Source organism: Thermobia domestica, chromosome 6 (assembly GCF_964235325.1).
Source record: "Thermobia domestica chromosome 6, izTheDome1.hap1.1, whole genome shotgun sequence".
Taxonomy (NCBI): Eukaryota; Metazoa; Arthropoda; class Insecta; order Zygentoma; family Lepismatidae; genus Thermobia; species Thermobia domestica.
The window spans coordinates 160,871,500-160,890,905 of record NC_137459.1 but is presented as its reverse complement, the minus strand read 5'-3'; the positions used below and the strand labels follow the sequence as shown (position 1 = coordinate 160,890,905).

The 19,406-nt window shown below is 36.1% G+C and overlaps 1 protein-coding gene across 1 annotated transcript in view; it reads left to right on the top strand.

Annotated features, from left to right (window-relative positions):
* Positions 1-16,645, top strand: part of LOC145688292 (transforming growth factor-beta receptor-associated protein 1-like) — a 90,940-nt gene extending 74,295 nt beyond the window's left edge. Inside the window, exons 14-16 of the mRNA XM_081762292.1 lie at positions 1,776-1,938; positions 7,653-7,759; positions 15,461-16,645. Of these exons, the coding sequence (XP_081618418.1) occupies positions 1,776-1,938; positions 7,653-7,759; positions 15,461-15,617 (427 nt within the window). The 3' untranslated portion in view covers positions 15,618-16,645. The remainder of the gene's footprint in view (positions 1-1,775; positions 1,939-7,652; positions 7,760-15,460) is intronic.
* Positions 16,646-19,406: the final 2,761 nt, after the last annotated feature.

The following is a 19,406-nucleotide window of genomic DNA, read 5'->3' as shown; positions in this document are numbered from 1 at the left end:
AAATTTAATAACTCGTGAACCACCCAACCGACGTTGATCAAATTTTCGACATAGATGAGGTTTGGGCCTGGTATTTATCTATTCACTTTGACGATGGAACTTAGGGCAGGGGGAGGAAGGAGTTGAAAAATAAGTAAAACTTAATAACTCTTGAACCAAATGATCAATCTCTATTAAATTTTTAACGTAGATGAGGTTCGGGACTGAGAGATTTTCTATCATTTCACTTTGACGGTAAAACTTAGAAGAGGGGAAGGAGGGGGAGATATATAAAAATAAATAAAACTTAATAGCTCTTGAACCACAGGACCGATCACGATCAAATTTTCAACCTATATGAAGTTCGAACATGAGATGATTTTCATCATATCACTTTGACAATGTAACTTAAAGGAGGGGAAAGACATTTACAAATGATCGAAAATGAAAATGACCGATATTAGTGTCGAATCTATAGTTTTTAAGGTCGCTGAGATAAACAGTGACACTTCTGATGCCTTTTAAATCCAAATTTAGCCCCGACAATTTTGGGAGGGGAGGGAGAATATATAAAAATAATCGAAAATGACCAATATCAAGTAGCGCTTAGTAATAGTAAAAAGTGACTGACTCGAAACATATTATTATTGTTTCTTAATTAAACCCAGCGAAGCGGGTAATTGATAATAGTATTTTTGTATTAATGTAGAGGACATTTCAGTTTTCAGTTACCATACATTATCTGCTGCTGTGTAAGAAAGAGTGAAAATTCTTCTGCATTTCAGACCTACCGTAGCAGGCCCTAACGTTTCGGCACTGGGATAGGATGCATAGAATTTAACATTTACACTCATAAGCAAAAGAACCTCTTGATTTTATTTACGAGTGTAATTTTTGATACATCCAGTCCCCACTAAATACGTTTCCTTACTTAATCTTAATCCTCCCGGCGAACGACTGGTGAGTTTTAATGGAGAAGGTATTGTAGTTTTAATATAAGTTACAAATTGTGAGGATCGACTATCATATAGTAATATTCTGCACGTGGTTATTTATAAACATCAACATGTGCTTTTATTTATAAACAAACCCACGTGTCCTTCTACTACAAGTTACTACATGAAGCACACGACAGGAATTATCGTTACTTGGTCATGTGATGTAAGATGAACACCAGCGCCACTGCTGCTCAGAAGAGGTATAAAACTTCAAGCATCTCCACAATTGACATCAGTTTCGATTGGTCAACTCCCCACTGTTAGCTTTCTTGGAGCTTTGAGGCGTCCTGCCCACTTTGCTTACCTTGAGCATTTTGGGAACTTAACCGCTCTCTTAGCTTGCATGGAGCTCTGATAGATTCCTAACTGCAACCATTCAACTTGTGTGGAGCACTGAGAATCCTGGCCCACCTCCGCTTATCGTGCCTAGAGCTTTGTTGGGATCCTTTTCTTGGGTGCCTGAGCCTTGGGACACTATTTACCTGAATTACTTAGTGGATTTTATATTGATCTTAGTGAATCTGTGTTGTATTGTTTTATAGCAGAAACTTTTATAATAAAAGGTTGTGGGGGAAAATCGAATCCTCTGTGTGAATTGATCTATCTTCTACCTAATTAGGTAATTTTAGAAGATGTATACACGTACATGCTTCATGTTACACATTATCTGCATTTGTTAATGAATATTTACTTTTATTTTGTGTGGAATTGAATTATATTTAGTATTCTAAACCCAATGCATGTATAAATTTCCGGGACCTTGAATTTAATAACTTCCATTTTTTTAATGTTTTTCAGTATGGAACGACGAGAGGAATTAATGAATCCTGCGCTAGATTTACTTAATAAGCGGCCAACTGATTTTGATGCTGCCAAAGTACTTGATATCCTTCCACAAACCTGGTCACTTGGTGTCCTTGGGCCTTTTCTCCGTGGGGCACTGCGCTCATCGCTACATCAGGTGAGTGACAATGCTTGTGTCCCAATAAATGAGGACGATAATAGGTTAGGTGGTGAAGCAGGAATTATCGGTGGAATAGATAAAGAGAAATTGATTTCGAAAACAAGTTTCTTCCTTTATTTCTAAGTCTTCATTACTCATATTCTGTTTGAATATATTCTTGAGAGTGTTTAATATTTCCCATGATTATAAATATAAATATGTGAAAGAGAGATGAAAGATCTCTTGAATGAATGAAAAGTACAGTTAAGTAATTGGTAGTGGTGAAAAGCGGCGAAACGTGTATCTCATCTTAACTTTTTTTTTTTTATCTATCATATTCAGCCATCCGCATTGAATATCAAATTAGATATTTTCAATTTCTTTCATTTCTTTCTTTTTTTTCAATATTCGAATCCTGAAAAACAAGGGATTTTTCAGATTTACAGATTTTCTTTTTTTCTTTCTTTTCTTTTTTTTTAAATACAGTTTGCAGGGCACTATTATCGTAACTTCATAGTGGGACACGTGAACACGTCTACCGGGAGTACGGAAGTTGATGTATTTCCAGGCAGGCGAAATACAAAAGACAGTTGATGCACATGAAAGTTGCACCACTAATGTATCTGCCAGCGAAGTAGTGGTATTTTGCAAGGTGTAATGGCACCAAAAGTGGATCGATTCTAGGAAGACTAGATTGTGCACTTTCCGATGCACACTTTAGTTGCTCCAACGTAGTTAAACAGTATCATAAACTCAAATTTTCTGCTGGATGCTCATTGTAAATGCCGTAAGGCAATGATATGAAACGTAACTGACCCAGGATTGTGTGTTACCGAGTAAGTCACATCCGGAAGACATAAAAATTAAGCTGACCTCACCGGTGTTAGGCGGACTCAAGACACTGACTGTGTCGAAGAATCCATCAACAGAACATGTCGTGACCACCTAGTTCCATGTGTCCCAACCAATTAGCCACAGAGAAAGTTACGCCTCAAGGTGGTCTGAAAAAGCGTATGTTCTTGCTCTGAAAGCCAACCATGTCGTGTAACAAGAAACAGTTGCAGAAAGCTATACGAGTGCCATGTGGCGGAAGTCGGTGGAAGTTTGTAGTCACTGTAGACGAGACATGAATATATATGACCGATTGCTGAAAGATTTGAGGAAGTACTTCTATAAGTGTTGATGTAAAAGGATGAAGCAATTTCGTTCGTTAGTCACCGAAAGTTATTTATGCAGTTTCATGATTCTGACTGGATTTACAGGGCAAAACTAAAGCTAAGAAGCGTTGCCAACAATGTAAAAATGAGTGGTGCGTATTGTCAATATCTCGTTTAGATGGATATTTACAACAACGAAATCCCCACATTGTATGAAGCGAGGAAAAACTAGGTACAACTGCATTATGAAAAGGCCAATCAAATCATCGCTGGACATACAGACTAATGGAAACTAGAACGAGGATTCGTGCTATTCTTTCCACCGAAATTTCATTGAAGAGCCCCTATTCCAGCCCGATGGACTACTGCGCTATTGGAATTCAGAAACACAGCCTTTCGTGTAAGGTGCGTATGATTTATGGCCCCTGGAAAGTGAGGAACGAAATAGATTACCCATTGTACACCTGCAAAGAATTCTTCAGTAGAAGATGCGCTGTCGCGCAGTCGTCAAAAGTGTTGGTAGCCGCATAGAACACAATCGACAGTGTTAGGCTACTAAACACTTTAAAAGTCGTTTGTGTGGAAACCTATTAGCAAATACCTTGTTCAATCTTAGCTAAGAGTAGTATCCACAAACCTGAGAGGCAATTAGTCTCATTTTAAGTATATGTCCCCTGCCCATGATTTCTGTATTCATAAAGTCGCAAAACACAATCTGCTGTTAGAAGCATACTTTCATCGTCTGCTATATTATATAGCTCATCTGTTTGGTATACAAGTTGGTAGAAAGTTTCCTGCTGGCTATGTTGTTAATATATGAGCCTTCGGCATTGGAAGAACCAGGTTCTGGCACTTAACACTGCGTTGGTCGCGCCCTCCACCTTTACGTGAGTGGTCGCGCGTTCTACTATTGTAGAACATCAGTATTTTTCTATAGCGATATGATTTTTGGCGATATTTGGTCTTAGGTATGTAAGTTATAGTATTATTCACGTTTTAAAATAATTAAAATTATTTTGATGGATTAATACAAGAACATTGACAGAAATAAACATTTGGTATATCGTATTTAATCGAACAAGTGTTGAACGGACAATCGAACAAGTGTTTCGGTATAAGTGTTCATATAACAGCATAAATCTTTTTCTATAAGGTAGAATGATTCGATGTAATCTTTTTGAATGTCTGTCTACTCCAAGCAATCGTCACACATGCTTTTCTCCTGGTCTGGGCACACCCATCTCTGGCGTTTTCCAAAAGTTTTTACTTGTTGACTTGTTGCGAGAATGGCCACAAAGGAAACATTTTCCAAACCCAGAATCTCCGTCTTGTGGTAATGGAACACCTTCAGAAGCCAAACAGAAGTCTTTCCATGCGTCAGAGCTCGTTTGGCAAGGATTCCATGGCTAAACGTTGGCTTATTGCTGGTTTTATCAACCTAGATCAAAACCTAGATCAATGAGGAAATCCTTTCGTCTGACATTCTCATTATTTTTATTTGCTGTAAATATATTAAGAGCATTAACAATAGCTACGTTTTTTCATCAATTCGTCATCAATTAGGCATAAAAAAGATGCCTTGCGGGCCAAGCCTATGAAAAGCTGGTATTATATTCGAATTGCAAGTACGTGAGTTTCTTGTTATTATGGGATCTACATACCAGCGAGAAGGTTCTACTTTCTTCTCTATACCGATATAAAACGCACGTGTATCGAGAGACGGTGGTGCAGCAAAATCCATGACTTCAACACTGGCCTGTACTGGTATGTTTTCTTCTTCTTCTTCTTCCGGTATATTACCTCGTACATCTTCGGTATCACTGCACTCAACTTTTTCTTCATCAAAATCTTCCTCGAGCTACTACATGTCATCAATCCCAAATGCACTTTCACAGTCACTTTCTGCCTTTTCTAACTAAAGACGCACTTGCTATCTGTCATGCACTGCCATTTCATATATTACAAACACGTATTCCACAAAAATAAAGTGAAAATGTAAAACGAAATAAATCACTAATACGAAAGAAATTGGTACGCCAATAGTCGCGTGATCTACAATGGTAGAACACTTATGAAATCATGGAACAAATCTGAGCAGGTGCAAGAGCAAACGCTGAAAATTGACTCGAATGTACTGAAGGTTTTCGGAGAAAGGTACATAAACGCTTAAGGTCGAGCGTGTTGCCAATTGCTCAGGATTGTAAAAATAAAACACCTGTTCTACAATAGTAGAACGCGCGACCACTGCAGTGTTAATGGAGAGTTCATGTGGTTTGGATTCCACTTTAAGCTGCAGGTCCACATCTGTCGTATCCTTATTGCCGAATTGAACTTTAAAAAAAGAAATCAACCAAGTTAATATATTTATTTTGATCGTTTCTCAAGTAAATACATTGGCGTGGGAGACCCGGGTTCGATTCCCGACGGGAGCTCATGTGGTTCGGATTCCACGTTAATCAGTAGGTCCACGTCTCATATAGCCTCGCTGCTGAACGGGACGTTAAACTCAAAATCAAATCAAATCAAAATCAAGTAAATACTTGTATATAATACACAGACTCTTGAGGGACCCCGATTAGCCAGTGTATAACTCTCATTTCTGGAGTGAAAGTTTGCCAGTTCGAATACTAGTCGCAGTATGTGGGTTTTGTGGATGAATAAAGTAAGTCTGAATCTGATTTAGTTGATTCTTCTCTAGGACTAATTTTTGTACTTATCACTTCACCAATTATTTCAGAATAATTGTTCTGTTCGTGGACATTTATCGTAAGATTTCATTTCTTCGTGTATTATTTGCCTCTTGTTAATGTTATAAACTGTTAGCAGTATGAGAATAATTTGACTTCAGTCGTGAGTTATTTCTGTTGTGATTTCCATAGTTTTTAAACAGACGAGGGATCACTTCATGTTATGACTTACATTCTCAATCAGTGAACAATCGGTAAAGAAACAGTTACTAGAAATAGGCAAGAGGCAATGGGTAATAAGAATAGAAGTAGAAAGGAAGTTCAAAAATCAATTAATTATATAGTCTGCTCGTATTAGATCAGTTTTCTCTTCATAGACGGGGGGATAGCTGCTATTGCAGCTAACATTTGACGTGAGATAGTAGTTATTTTTATACTATCACATTGATGTTTTAGAAGAAACAGCATCAAAGCAAGATTTTCATTAAATGAAACGCATCCTTTAATATGAATTGGTAAGAATTTCGCAGAAACTAACACATGTAATACATACATTAGAAACTAATATAATAACGTACGTTAAAAAGAATAATATTTTTAAGAGTACTTAAGCCTTTAAATGATTTTGGCAATCATAGTTCGTAAAGAGATATGTTAGTAATGTGTGTTGATGCCATTACTGCATTCGGTAGTCATAGGATTACGTAACTTATCCTTTGTAAAAAGGGAACATGAAAATGTAAGTTGATCGTAAAATATAGAAACATGACGTGAGTATAGACAGGCAGCTATTTGTTGTCTTTAAAACTGGGCACCTTGTAGACATTAGGTGTGATCAGTACTTCTTGCTACGTCGTATTCCTATGTAATAAATAAACATAAAGAAAGTAAAATATGGTCGTGCTTTTCGTCTGATGTTCAGTAGCTTGGCAGGACCTGACCCAGCAAATTAAAAACAAATAATAATTTATGGGTTTTCTCAGAGATGAGTATCTTCCTTTTTAATTACTTTCTCGCTTGTTCTTCAAATATGGATTTTTAATAATAACAAAAATTGATCTTCGGCACTAGTCAACTTGATTTAGGCGTTTCAAGTTTTCCTCTTAAATGTCCGCGACAGGTGTTGGGATAATGACATTAGTTAAGATTAGTCATTTTATTTTGTGTACCCATCTAATGATGTAAATTGTATTTGATGAAACCATCTAAATAAATGGGGTTATTCAAAAAGCGCGCCGGTTTTGTTAAATCAAATTATGGACTTTGTTTTTTCAAAGCTCAAAACTAACAAAATTCATGAACATGTTCACTATACATTCCGATTTCAGGTATGACGTCGGGCATATGACCTCCTCTACTGCACTGGTCGTGAAATTCCTATGACTGCCTGACTAACAGCCACACTGTCACAAACCACCACAATGTTTGGCTCAGAATGACCAATACGATGACACCTATGACTTTTAATGGTCACTGTTGAAACCGTTTCAATGAACTTTTTCGTAAGTCTTCGAACTGTTGATTCATTTAGTGTCTCATTTCACCCTAGAATCGCGCGAAGTCGCCTGACAGTACAGTGTACTAGTCACTGTATGTGGGTTTTAGTACACTAGTACACTTTACGTTCTTTATGTTGGACTATAGTAAACTGCATCATGGCTAGACACAGACTGAAGAAATGTGAGAAATTCAGACTAAGGCGACAATCGGAATGTTTGTGGGTAGAGCAACAATACAAAACAAAGTCGGCAACCGAGAATCAAAAATTTGCCACACGATCCAAAACCGGTCTGCTTTTTGAATAACCCTATAGTTAGAATTTCTTTTGAGAGTAGTCAGACTTGGAATTGCAAATAAAATTAACGCTATTTGTTCTGTTTTTCCGTAGTTTCGAATGTCTAAAATCGAGTGTTCTCTTGCTCGCGGGGAAAATCTACAGAAGAAATTTACTCTCTATGACCTCCAGCGACAAGTCATATCTCTACATGAAATTAAGTAAGTATAGAATGAACTTTTTAATTTGTATGTAGTGATGTTAAATTGTATTAAGAAAGTGATCAGTGACCGGTAATATCATTTCGTATCGTCGTATTCCTAAGACTATGTGATTGAATTTCGATACGTTTCTTCTAATTGCGTTTTTTTAAGTAATTTTAGAACAGTGAATCCAATGGAACTGATTTGAAACCTATTCGTTAATCAGATTAACCCTTTCCGGATCCTGGCTTTTTGGGCTATTTTTGAGACTTTCAGTCAAGCAGCTACTGTATCGTCACTATTTATCCTAGGATCATGGTTCATACCTCATTCTCTTCAGAATAGAGCTGGCTTTCAAATGGTACCACTTGCATGCTCATACCATATACCAGAAGCGGGAAAAATGTCAAAGTGAAAATTTCAGAGGGAAAAATTTTTTTCTCGAACTTTGGCCCCCTGCCCCCCCCCCCCCTGTGTGAACGTAGCCATCTAAAAAGAAAAATCTAATAAATAGTACTTGGTATACTGAATGTGTGTGCCAAATTTCAAGTTTCTATCTTGAATAGTAAGGGCGGGAGAATTTTTATCAGGAATTCCCACCATGCCCCAAATTCCATAAAACACTACGATCTCAGGGAAAAAAAATTCCTGAGACATCCCTAATTACCCTAGGACTATAATCCGCCAATCATTCTCTTCAGAATAGAACTGTCTTTCAGGCGGTACCATTCACATGTCTCCATCATGTATCTAAGGCGGGAAATTCTTGAAAAAAGGGATTTTTTGGTCTAAAAATCCCTTTTTTCAACTTTTAGCCCCTCTGGACCCCCCTGTTTAAACGCAGAAATCTGAAAAAAATCTGTTAAATACTACTAGGTGGACTGAATGTTTGTGCACAATTTCAATCTTCTACGTGAAAAAATAGGCCCGCCAGGAAAAATTTCCCGACCATGCCCCACTTTTACCCTATACAGAAGTATATTTGGATAAAAATTCACTGAGACGGCCCTAATTACCCTAGAATAATAATTCGACCGTCATTCTCTTCAGAGTAGAACTGTCTTTCAGACGGTATGACTCACGTGTCTTCATCATGTATGTGAGACGGGAAAATCGTAAAAAACGGGATTTTTTTGGTCTATAAATCCCTTTTTTCAATTTTTTCCCCCCTCTGGACCCCCTGTTTTATTGCAGAGATCTGAAAAAAATCTGAGAAGTACTACTAGGTGGGCTGAATGTTTGTGCACAATTTCAATCTTCTAGGTTCAAAAATAAGCCCGCCAAAAAAAAAAAAAAAAAAAAAAAAAACCATGTCCCATTTTTCCCTATATAGAAGTATATTTTTCAAAAAATCCCTGAGACGTCCCTAATTACCCTAGAATAATAATTCGACCTTCGTTCTCCTCAGAATGGAACTGCCTTTCAGACGATATGACTCACGTGTCCCCATCATGTATGTAAGGCGGGAAAATGACGAAAAACGGGATTTTGGGGGTAAAAATATCCCTTTTTTTACCCCTTTGCCCCTCTGGTTCCCCCCCTGTTTTAGCACTGACATCGGAACAAAAAATCTGGTAAATACTAATCGGTGGACTAAATGTTTGTGCAAAATTTCAATTTCTACGTAGAAAAATAAGCCCGCCAAAAAATATTGAACATACGCTTAGAAAATGAGAAAAGAAATTTTTGACTTATGACGTCATCACCTCCTATGTCTGGACGCAGGACGGTCTGAAACCATACGTGTAGTGTCTTCTATAAGGCCTCTGGACTTAAAAAAAAAAAAAAAAAAAACGGACGAAAAAGCTCAAATAGAAGAGAAATAACGCAATGTACCATGAAAAATGCGTCTGGTACAAATTGTACCATAGGATCCGGAAAGGGGAGAAAAATGGCCTCAAAGTTGTTATCTTCATACTTCTGCTTATGACAACGGTTAAATTGATCATTCTTAAATACGTTTCTCCTTGCGCTTTTTATACCAATTTGAGGATGCTGAATCTAATGGATCTATTTTAAAACATATGTGTCCATGATATCACACACAAAACTCAAAGTTTCCTTGTTTGAATAATATAAGAAAATATTTTCCTTGTTAACTTTCACCGAATTTATTCGTTTTTGATGTAATAGAGCACATATTTTCATTAATGCTTCTCATTAATCCCAACTGCAATTCCAAATCAGTAAAGAAACAGGGGTAGTATTTATTTATTTCCCTCCACCCTCCGATATGCTCTCTATATATAGTTCAGTGTTAACTTTCGTAACAATTTCCCGTCTCATATAGCCTCGCTGCTGAAAGGGACGTTAAACACTAAATCAACTCAACTTTTGTAACAATTACTAGATTTTTATACAATAAGGTCTATATATATATGGTCTATATATATATATATGGTATATATATATGGTCTCTGAATCTTTTCTACAATCAGTTCATCTGAATTGATTGAAAACTTTGTATCAAAGAAGTAACCTTTAAAGAAAATAACTTAAGCATGTTACATCAGAGTGTCTACTGACCTGAAAAACCTGGAATTTATTTTTTAATCTGGAAAACCTGAAAAAAAGCCTGGAATTTAACAACAAACCTGGATTTTTCTCAATTTTACCTTTTTTCAGTGCATAGAATAGAAAACTCCTCACTTTTCTCAAAGACTTATGTTTTGTGAGTATGTTGATGGCGACCACGGGGATACCTGAGCTGAGTTCTGTCACTGCACCCACTTCCTTGTAACAGACTTTTTTTATTATTATTATTATTATTTCATTACGCTTTCCTATGGCAGAGTTCCCATAGACCTAGAGTCTTTAGGTGGAATTTCTATCTATATTTTATGAGACATTCGAAAACGTTTTTTGCTACAGTATAAACCTAGAAATCAGGGGAAAAATAAGGGACCTGTCAGGGCAAATAGTACTTAAACTGGGAATCAAGGAAAATTGGAGAGTTTTTGCTCAGGAAGTGAAACTTTTTACGTTTTGCCTGTTTGTTCAGCGAGAACCCAATGAACCAAACTGAGGACAAAACATGCCCCAGTGTGCCGTAACACACACTGTTGTTAGCATTTTCTTTTAGGAATCCTTTTTCGGAACCTAAGTTTCAACATATCATATCGTAAAATTAAGTAGTAACTTCTAATATTTTTTGCTGGTAGGGAATATTAACAGCAACAAAATTTTCTTTGTTAAGAAAATAGAGATCTGGAAAATAATATAAATAGACCTGGAAAAACCTGGAAAAAGCCTGGAATTTAAAAACAAAAATCTAGTAGATACCCTCAATATGCTTTTGTATAAAGAAGTGCGTCATAAGTTTGTCGAGTATATTATGTACGATTCATATATACGAATCTTTTTTTTTTTTCTTTCTTTCTTTCTTTCTTTCTTTCTTTAACCGGTTGGAGGTAAATACTAGAAACACTGTTCGATACAAATTATGAATACCACTGTAACATTAAATAGTTCTGATTATTATTATTATTATTTATCGCTTAAGATTTCCTGTAGCTCAAAGACATTCAATGTGGTATCTTCTCATTATCCTCACCTGGGTTTCGTCACCAGTTTTCGTACTTTCCTTAAAGATAATAAGTTAGTAAAACTATAGATCTATGTCTTATATCTAGTAAATACTTTAAGCATCCGTTAGTAAGCTATAATAATCTGCAAACAACCATATTATCTCTGTACCTACTTCTAGAATATGTACAGTTATGCTCAAACAAGTACATTTCCAAAATTTACTGCAAGTTCTGCCTGGTTGTTGAGCTGAAACGTACTATAAAATGTTAAAACCAATTATGAATATTTACTGGTTATGAAAACATTTCTTCTTTTCTACTAATGTCATTTTGTTTGTTACTAAAAACAGTCCAGAACTGTTTCAGTTGTATGGAGTGAAGCATTCGAATTATAACGATTTTCCGAAAAATTTTTAAATCGGAATATTCACGATAATTTTTAGATAACAGGAAATTTTAAATTCTTTTAGATCTTCCGTCATATAGTTAATTACAGAATATCACAGGATTCTTTAACATGAGTTCCGTGATGCAATAATAATAATGATTCTTATTCAAGCATTTTTCATTAAGAACGGAATTTTTCAAAATAGTAAATTAATTTCTGGAATACCTCATTCGGCTCATTTACAGAAGTATGTTATTTTCTGTTGCAAAGAATTTATACAGGTGAAAGAGACATTATGCTTGTTTTCACATATTAAGCTGTCTGAAATATACCCTTTTAAAACATAAAATTCGTTTTAGAACAAATATGTAAGCAATGGAAGCTACATAACAAAAGTAACGTACATTAATTTTCTGTGTTTAATAATTTCATTCCTGTTTGTTTATTCATTTCGTTTAGTAATATATCTATATTAGGTATGACTATACTGGACTGGGTCGTCACAAAACCTCCTCTCGTGAACTTGAAAACAACAGATTCACCATTATTAAAGGAGTAATAAATACCCCTTAGATATCAAACTGACATTACGTACACATATCAGTGTTACTATATTTAGTACATTATGTCAGTACCTTTTGTTGTTGATGAAGTTCAACATCGAAACGTAGACTACATTCGAACCACCGTAATGCATTCAAATTTTAATTCTCTGTCATCGGGAGTCGAAGCTGGGATCCTGTACACCAAATGCACTCGCGCCGGCCATTAGCCCTGCAAAGAGTGCTATATCTGTCTATAGCATTGATAAAATTATTCCGAAATTTTATGACAATTTCATTTATTAATTATCAGTTTTGTTTGAAAATATTAACTGTTCATAATAATCAGTTAATTTTCCCATGTTAATAATTTTATCCATTACATTTTACAGTAACTGTTAAATTTTTCATTATTTTTTTTTTTAACTATGGTAAGGCCCTACGGAAAGTACGAGTATCATTGAGAGTTCACAACCGCTACAGGTCGATACACCAATACTAGCGCAAAACTATATACAGAAATCATTCAACTCTTTTCAGTACTAACATTAAAGAAGCTAAACAGAGAAGGATTAACAGTTGTTTCTGTTTCCGCTTCAAGTGTGAACTGTAAATACATGACAACAAAATATAGTAGGGTAGTGTTGCTGACATATTGTTTCGATTTTCAACAGTTTTTATCATATTTGCACAGCGCACCACCTTTCGAGATTTCACGATACCAAAAACAAACCTCAACTCATAAAACTAGCCAGATCTTAGTGATCAAATTTTAACCTCTTGTTAGTACGCAAATAATATATACAGATGGTGATCAGAAAAATGGAAACACCTGAACGAAATTGCAACTTACCAGATTAATATGGTGTCGGACCACCTTTCGCCTTCAGAACAGCCTTGATGCTACGTGGGATGGAGGCATAGAGGTCGTGAATGGTACCAAGTGGAATTTTACACCATTCCTCGTACAGGGCATCGGCCAGTTCATGGAGAGAGGATGGAGGTGGAAATAGTTGCCGGAGTCGTGTTTCCAAGACGGACCACAGATGTTCAATTATGTTGAGATCTGGGGATTGGGCGGGCCAGGAGAGGTGTTGAACTTCATCCCGATGTTCCTCAAACCACGCTGCAACAACGCCAGCTGTGTGAATGGGTGCATTATCATCCTGGAATATAGCGTCATTGTCCGGGAACAACATCCGGACCATAGGATGCAAGTGGTATCCTAAAATTGCGACATAATCGTTGGCAGTGATTCGTCCGCTAAGTGTGACCACAGGACCCAATGAAAACCATGATATGGCGGCCCACAGCATCACCGAGCTGCCGCTATGTTTCACAGTTGGGCGGAGACACTGCAGATCATAAGTTTCTTTGGGCGTTCTCCACACATAAACACGGCCCGTGGTTGGGAATAGGGTAACGGATGACTCATCCGACCATATCACACGTTTCTAGTCCTCAACGGTCCAAGTTGCATGGTCGCGGCACCATTTGCGGCGTGAGAAAGCGTTATGGTCCCTGATGAGCGGTTTGGCCCGTGCAACACGACCCCGTAAGTTCATGTCATGTAATTCGCGGCGGACTGTGATTGTCGAAACAGGGTGAGGGAGGTGCTGATTGAGTTCCTCCGTCACTTGCTCCGCAGTGGCACGACGGTTCTGCGTAAAAATGCGCTTTAATACCCGGCGTGACCTGTCACTCATGATTTTCTTCCGCCCACTGTTCCGCTTCCCCAATGTGCTTTTCCCGTGTGTTGTGTAGGCCGTCATCACCTTCGACACCGTCCCACGCGACACACCTAACACAGTAGCCACTGCCGTCACACCCACTCCACATAACCGAGCACCAACAATTTGCCCTCTTTGAAAATGTGAGAGGTCTCACATTTTACACTACCTCCGTCTGCTGCAGCCACTGGACACTGCTGTTCCACTGCGCCTGACGTAGTATGGAGACCGACCTAACACACCACCACCAGCGGTCCGGCGCTGCGGGCGCCACGACACCACTGCCAATCCATACATCTGACGTGTTGCCAACTACAGGTGTTTCCATTTTTCTGATCACCATCTGTATATATATTGGAGAAAACTTGAGATTTTTCAAGTGTGCCCCTTTTGAGATATTTAAGGTTGAACATAACTAATTTTCGAAAAATTGCAATGTTTGAAGAGCGGTAACTATATATATATATATAATGCTTTCAGACATCAAACTTTTTTAGGAAGTAGTACACCACAATTCTTATATCTAAAAGGATAACGGTAAGTGTTTTTTATTCTTTCTTGAAACTGTAACAAACTGCAAACATGGCGTTTTTCAAACTTTATCTTTCGATATTTAAAATATTGTGGTATATCTAATTCTCTTTCAAATGTTTTTTGTTTGATGTCAATAACTTTAAGAATAAAGCAGCCATGATATTTACTGCGAAATCTGTATAAAGTGCAAAGTAGGCTTACAAAATATGTAAAATGCTTATACAGAATGGCTGCCCAATGTGGTGGCTCAATGGTAGAGCGTTGCGTGGGGTTCCTGGTTCCATCCCCACTCACGCTAAGTGAACTTCGTGGTGGACAAACACCGTGTGCGTGGGTTTTCTCGGGGTTCTTCCGTTTCCTCCCATTTTCTTCATTTTACCACTTCATTCATTTCTCATGATCACCGTCTCCTTCAGCCTAGCCGGCATAAGTGTGGGACGTAAAACTTAAATTTCATTTCATTTCAAAAGTGCTGCTCAAAAAGAAACTAACGTAAGTATCTGAAAATGAATAAATGCTTCAACTCTAAATACAGTACAATTTTGTGTACAAAAATTTAAGAAAATAAAATTTGACCTTTTAATCTCAAATTGGGTGATTTCAAATTAATTGTCCCTATGTTAAGCTACCTGTGTTGTGTCGACATAAAATATGCTGGAAATTAAAACTGTTTGAGGTTACAAAAGGACAACTGTAGGCTGTTTTCTAATGTGAAGCATTCATACTTCTATTATTTTAATTTTCTCGTTATTCCCTCGCTTTCCTTCATTATTTCCATTTAACCAATCCATTCGGTACCATTCATAAACATTTATCATCCATCTTCTGTAATCGGCAGAGCATAATCTGTGAGATGGTGCTTTTTCTGTTTTCTGTTCACTTCTCGTGAGATGCTCTGGTAAGCTTAATAATCATCGTTGTTAAAAGGTTTTAATAATATTGACAACCAGCAAAAGGAAAAGTGTAAATAACTTCTAGCTTTCTTATTCGTTTTGCAGCTACTGTTGTGTCTGCAAGAAACCGTTTCAGGACGGAACATTCGCCCGCTACCCAAACAACGTTATCACTCATATAGCATGTGCACGTCATAGCAATATATGCCCAGTAACAGGAAAGTTGTTTAAACCTCTACGAACACCTGCAGGAAGTAGGTAGCATTACCCTAGTATGTATGGAAGTGTGAGTTGGTGTTTGAGTTAAAAGTGTTTGCGTTTATAACATATATTTATTATAGTGAGACATGTATGTTAAAACAAGTGCAAAAGTGTATAGTGTATAAATTTATTGTTCCAGTGCTTAAATTTCAAAAAGTAAAAATAAAATGAAATAACAGTTGATTTTTTTTTTCGTAATACAAAGTTTTGATAAATTCACCAGAGTAAATGAAATATTTGTATTCTTGTCATTATCGTCTGCAGGGCGCGTCAGTGAATCGAGCTAATTGAAATATGGTATGAACAGTGATTATCACACTATTTGGTTACAATACTTAAGAGTACAAGGTACACATACCACCATTTAGTTTTCTCAGTTTAATTTACTGAAAACCTGTTCAAAGAACAATTTCCTCAGATGAGTATCATTCCGCTAGGCACTGGATACGTCTATTCATAACGGCACTCATTACTCTTTGCAGCATCTCTACAAAAATTCGTTCTACTTCTTCACAAATTCAGTTTCAACTCCTGAATCATGTAGGGTACTGGAGCTTGAAAATCTTGGTCTTTCAGGTATTTCCAAAGAATAAAGATTGCATGCAGAAAGATCGGTGACCTGGCTGGCCTTTCGATATTCCTCCCTTATGTCAAGATAATCAGGGAACAAGTCCCTCACAACTGCCATAGAAACTCGTACAGTATGGCATATATCTCCACCTTGCTTGAGAAACGTTTCGTCGTTGACTGAACGACTGAATTAGGCTGCTAAGTGGAAGTATTAGCATCCTCTCATTTTGAGGGAATTCAGGAAGAAGCATTGTTGCCAAATCGCCAGATTCCCTGACGCACTCTGTAGTTTTGTTTTCGTTTCCTAAAACCGAATATGCAAAATTAATTTGTATCTTATTAAAGAATGTATTGGATAATATGTAACCTACTACTAAAAGAAGCGAAACGTTTTCGGTATTGATTTGTTATGTTGTTTTTTTACCAAATATGTAAATTTATTAAAAGTTGTTAAATATACTTAGTGTATATGTTTTTGTATTACCTGATTTCCTCTTCCTAATACGCTGTCTTCTACTTTTTTCCCTTTTATGTAAACATTCAAGATGAGGCAAGATTCTCTAGGCACAATTTTACTTTAACATTTGGCATTATATTAATGTAATGACAATTGGCTAAGGGTTCTTTCTTTTCAAATGAAGACTGGCTCATGCAATATATGTATACATTGTCAAAATCCTGCAAATTTATTTCTAATATACAAATTGTTTTTGAGATATATTGTTCGTTTTTCGAATTCGGCTAAGTTGACTATAAAACAGAAGTTAACTACCTATAAGTATAAAATGTAGATTTTTAGCGATTTTCACAGCAATTAAGTTGAAATTTCTTAACAAAATGCATCTGTGTAAGGTGATATAAGAATTAAGTGAAATAGTATTTGGTTGATGCGATGAAAATGATCGATTTTATAACTGGTGGGAAACCACGCTCCGTAACGCAATCAATGGTTGCTCTGAAGTCACGCGTACGACGTCATAAACTACTCTGACAAACCAAATATTGTAGTTTTTGCTTTGAGAGTGATAAATCAGTTAATATTTCAATCTCACCAACGCAATAGAACACAATTTCTGTATTCACAACAAAATCTAGCGACAACATAATCAAGTGAAAACACTGTAATTCTGTTGTATCAGATACTGCTGTCTTGAAAGAAAAGATTAATCGGGGGTTCATTGTATTTCACAAGATCTTAGACTTTGGAATGGATTTTCGTTTACTTATATTTGAAAGATTTGTATGGATAGGTGATAATTACTTAAATAATAATAATAATAATAATAATAATAATAATAATAATAATAATAATAATAATAATAATAATAATAATAAAAAGAAAAAGAAAACGCTTGTTGAGGTATTCAGTGGCTTTGAATGTTTATATGCATGTAGACTTTTCTTTCCTATTCTGGTCTTATCAGTTCGTGAACGATGTGCTTCATGTACGCAGAACTTAATTCTTCTGTATGTTTTACGTACGGTACGTACAACTTATGGAGTCATCTTTTTATATTTCAATCGAGACGCAATATCTGATGCAACAATATTTGATTCATCATCATCTAGATTATTATGCAGTTGGTAGGTTTCGTTATTATTAATTTTCTTCGTTGTCATCTGCAAGTGAAATGGAGTTCAGAAACGTAAGACATCTCAATTATGATAGTTGAAACGTAGAACATCACTCTATATACATACTAAACAAATTAACTGGCCATTATATTCTGCTAGTTTAAACTTGGCAGTGGTGTGAATCGCTGGTGTCAGTATAGTTGCTTAGATCCTTTTCTCAAGCTCTTGCAAGAATGACTAAAGTTCAAGAACTTTGCAGTGCTTAAACATTCATGTAAGTAGAAGAGATTCAAGTTGTCTTGCTTTATAGTAGGAAAGGTCATACTTTTAAATGTAAACCTTACTTTTGAATCAGAAATAAATATTTGCAAGTTACATTTTTATGGAGTTTGCGATGCATGCTTGTTGAAACACAATTGACCTTGATCTCAGCTGCTGGAAAAGTGATAACTCAATGGGAAGCAACAAATGCAGATAAAAATCTGAAACGTCTGAAACGAGACTACAACTTACAACAAGACAGTTTGTATAAATGGAAACTGCAGTGTGTAAAAGATTATTCTTTGAGAACTTTGAGCCAGTTTGCATTTTATAGTACGTACGTCATGTTCGTTTAAGAAAATGTTAAAGTTGTTTCAGCAAGAACAGCCATTAATTTATATATTTCATCAAGAAGCTTGGACCATATCAAAATTTTGTTAAGTTGTTCGTAAATATCAGTAAGTTAAAGAACTTATTCAGATAAAATTTCCAAGTTCTTATCAAGAGTTAAATAATAATGATCTTTAAGTAGGATCAAAAACGAGGAAAGTTGTAGAAAAAAAGAAAGTAAAATTAAACTGAAACTCAGTCTGATTCCTTGCTTGAGATGAGTTTTATATATATATATTATACAGACGTGTGCAAATTATTAGAGTAAACTTCGATTTTTCATGATTTTCGATGAATTTTTGTTTTTTGCCCAATTGTATTATGTACACTTGATATTTTTTAAAGCTAAAGTATGTTCTGGACTTTATGTGTACCTTGACAATAGAAAGTAAGGATTATTTTTATTATTGCTGGCAACAGTGCTAAGAAACTGACGATAGTGGTTAACAACTGCATCACTGTATACTTACATTAGTAGATGAACTGGAGTTGGTCCTTTCTATATACGTCGTACTAAGTTTGCTTTGCATGTTTTAGTATTCCAAATAATATTTTGATGGATATTAGGTGCAAAACACATGAATGTTTGCTTTTTTAAGGTTTTTTTTTTTTTTTTTTTTTTTTTTTTTAACTGAAGGTCTGTAGAAAGAAAATGTATTAACATTTATTTTGTTCTGTATGTGGAGGTTTAGTGAAAGTGACAATTATGGACAAAACCAAAGACTTATCGTCACGTAAAATTGTCTTGACTGAATGTCTTGTGGAAGAGAAACGTTACACATAGCAAGAAATAGCTAGAAAACTGTTTATTCTCAAAAAACAGTCAGTCGAATAAGTCATACACGCAAAACTGCTCAGGTAAATGTGGGCGTAAACCGAAAATCAGCCCTCGTGTTCAAAGGAAACTACTACAGATGGGCAAATCAAATAGAAGAGCTACTAGAAAGGATTTGTCAAATCAGTTAAAGGCGTACGGAAGTGATATATTTCTGTC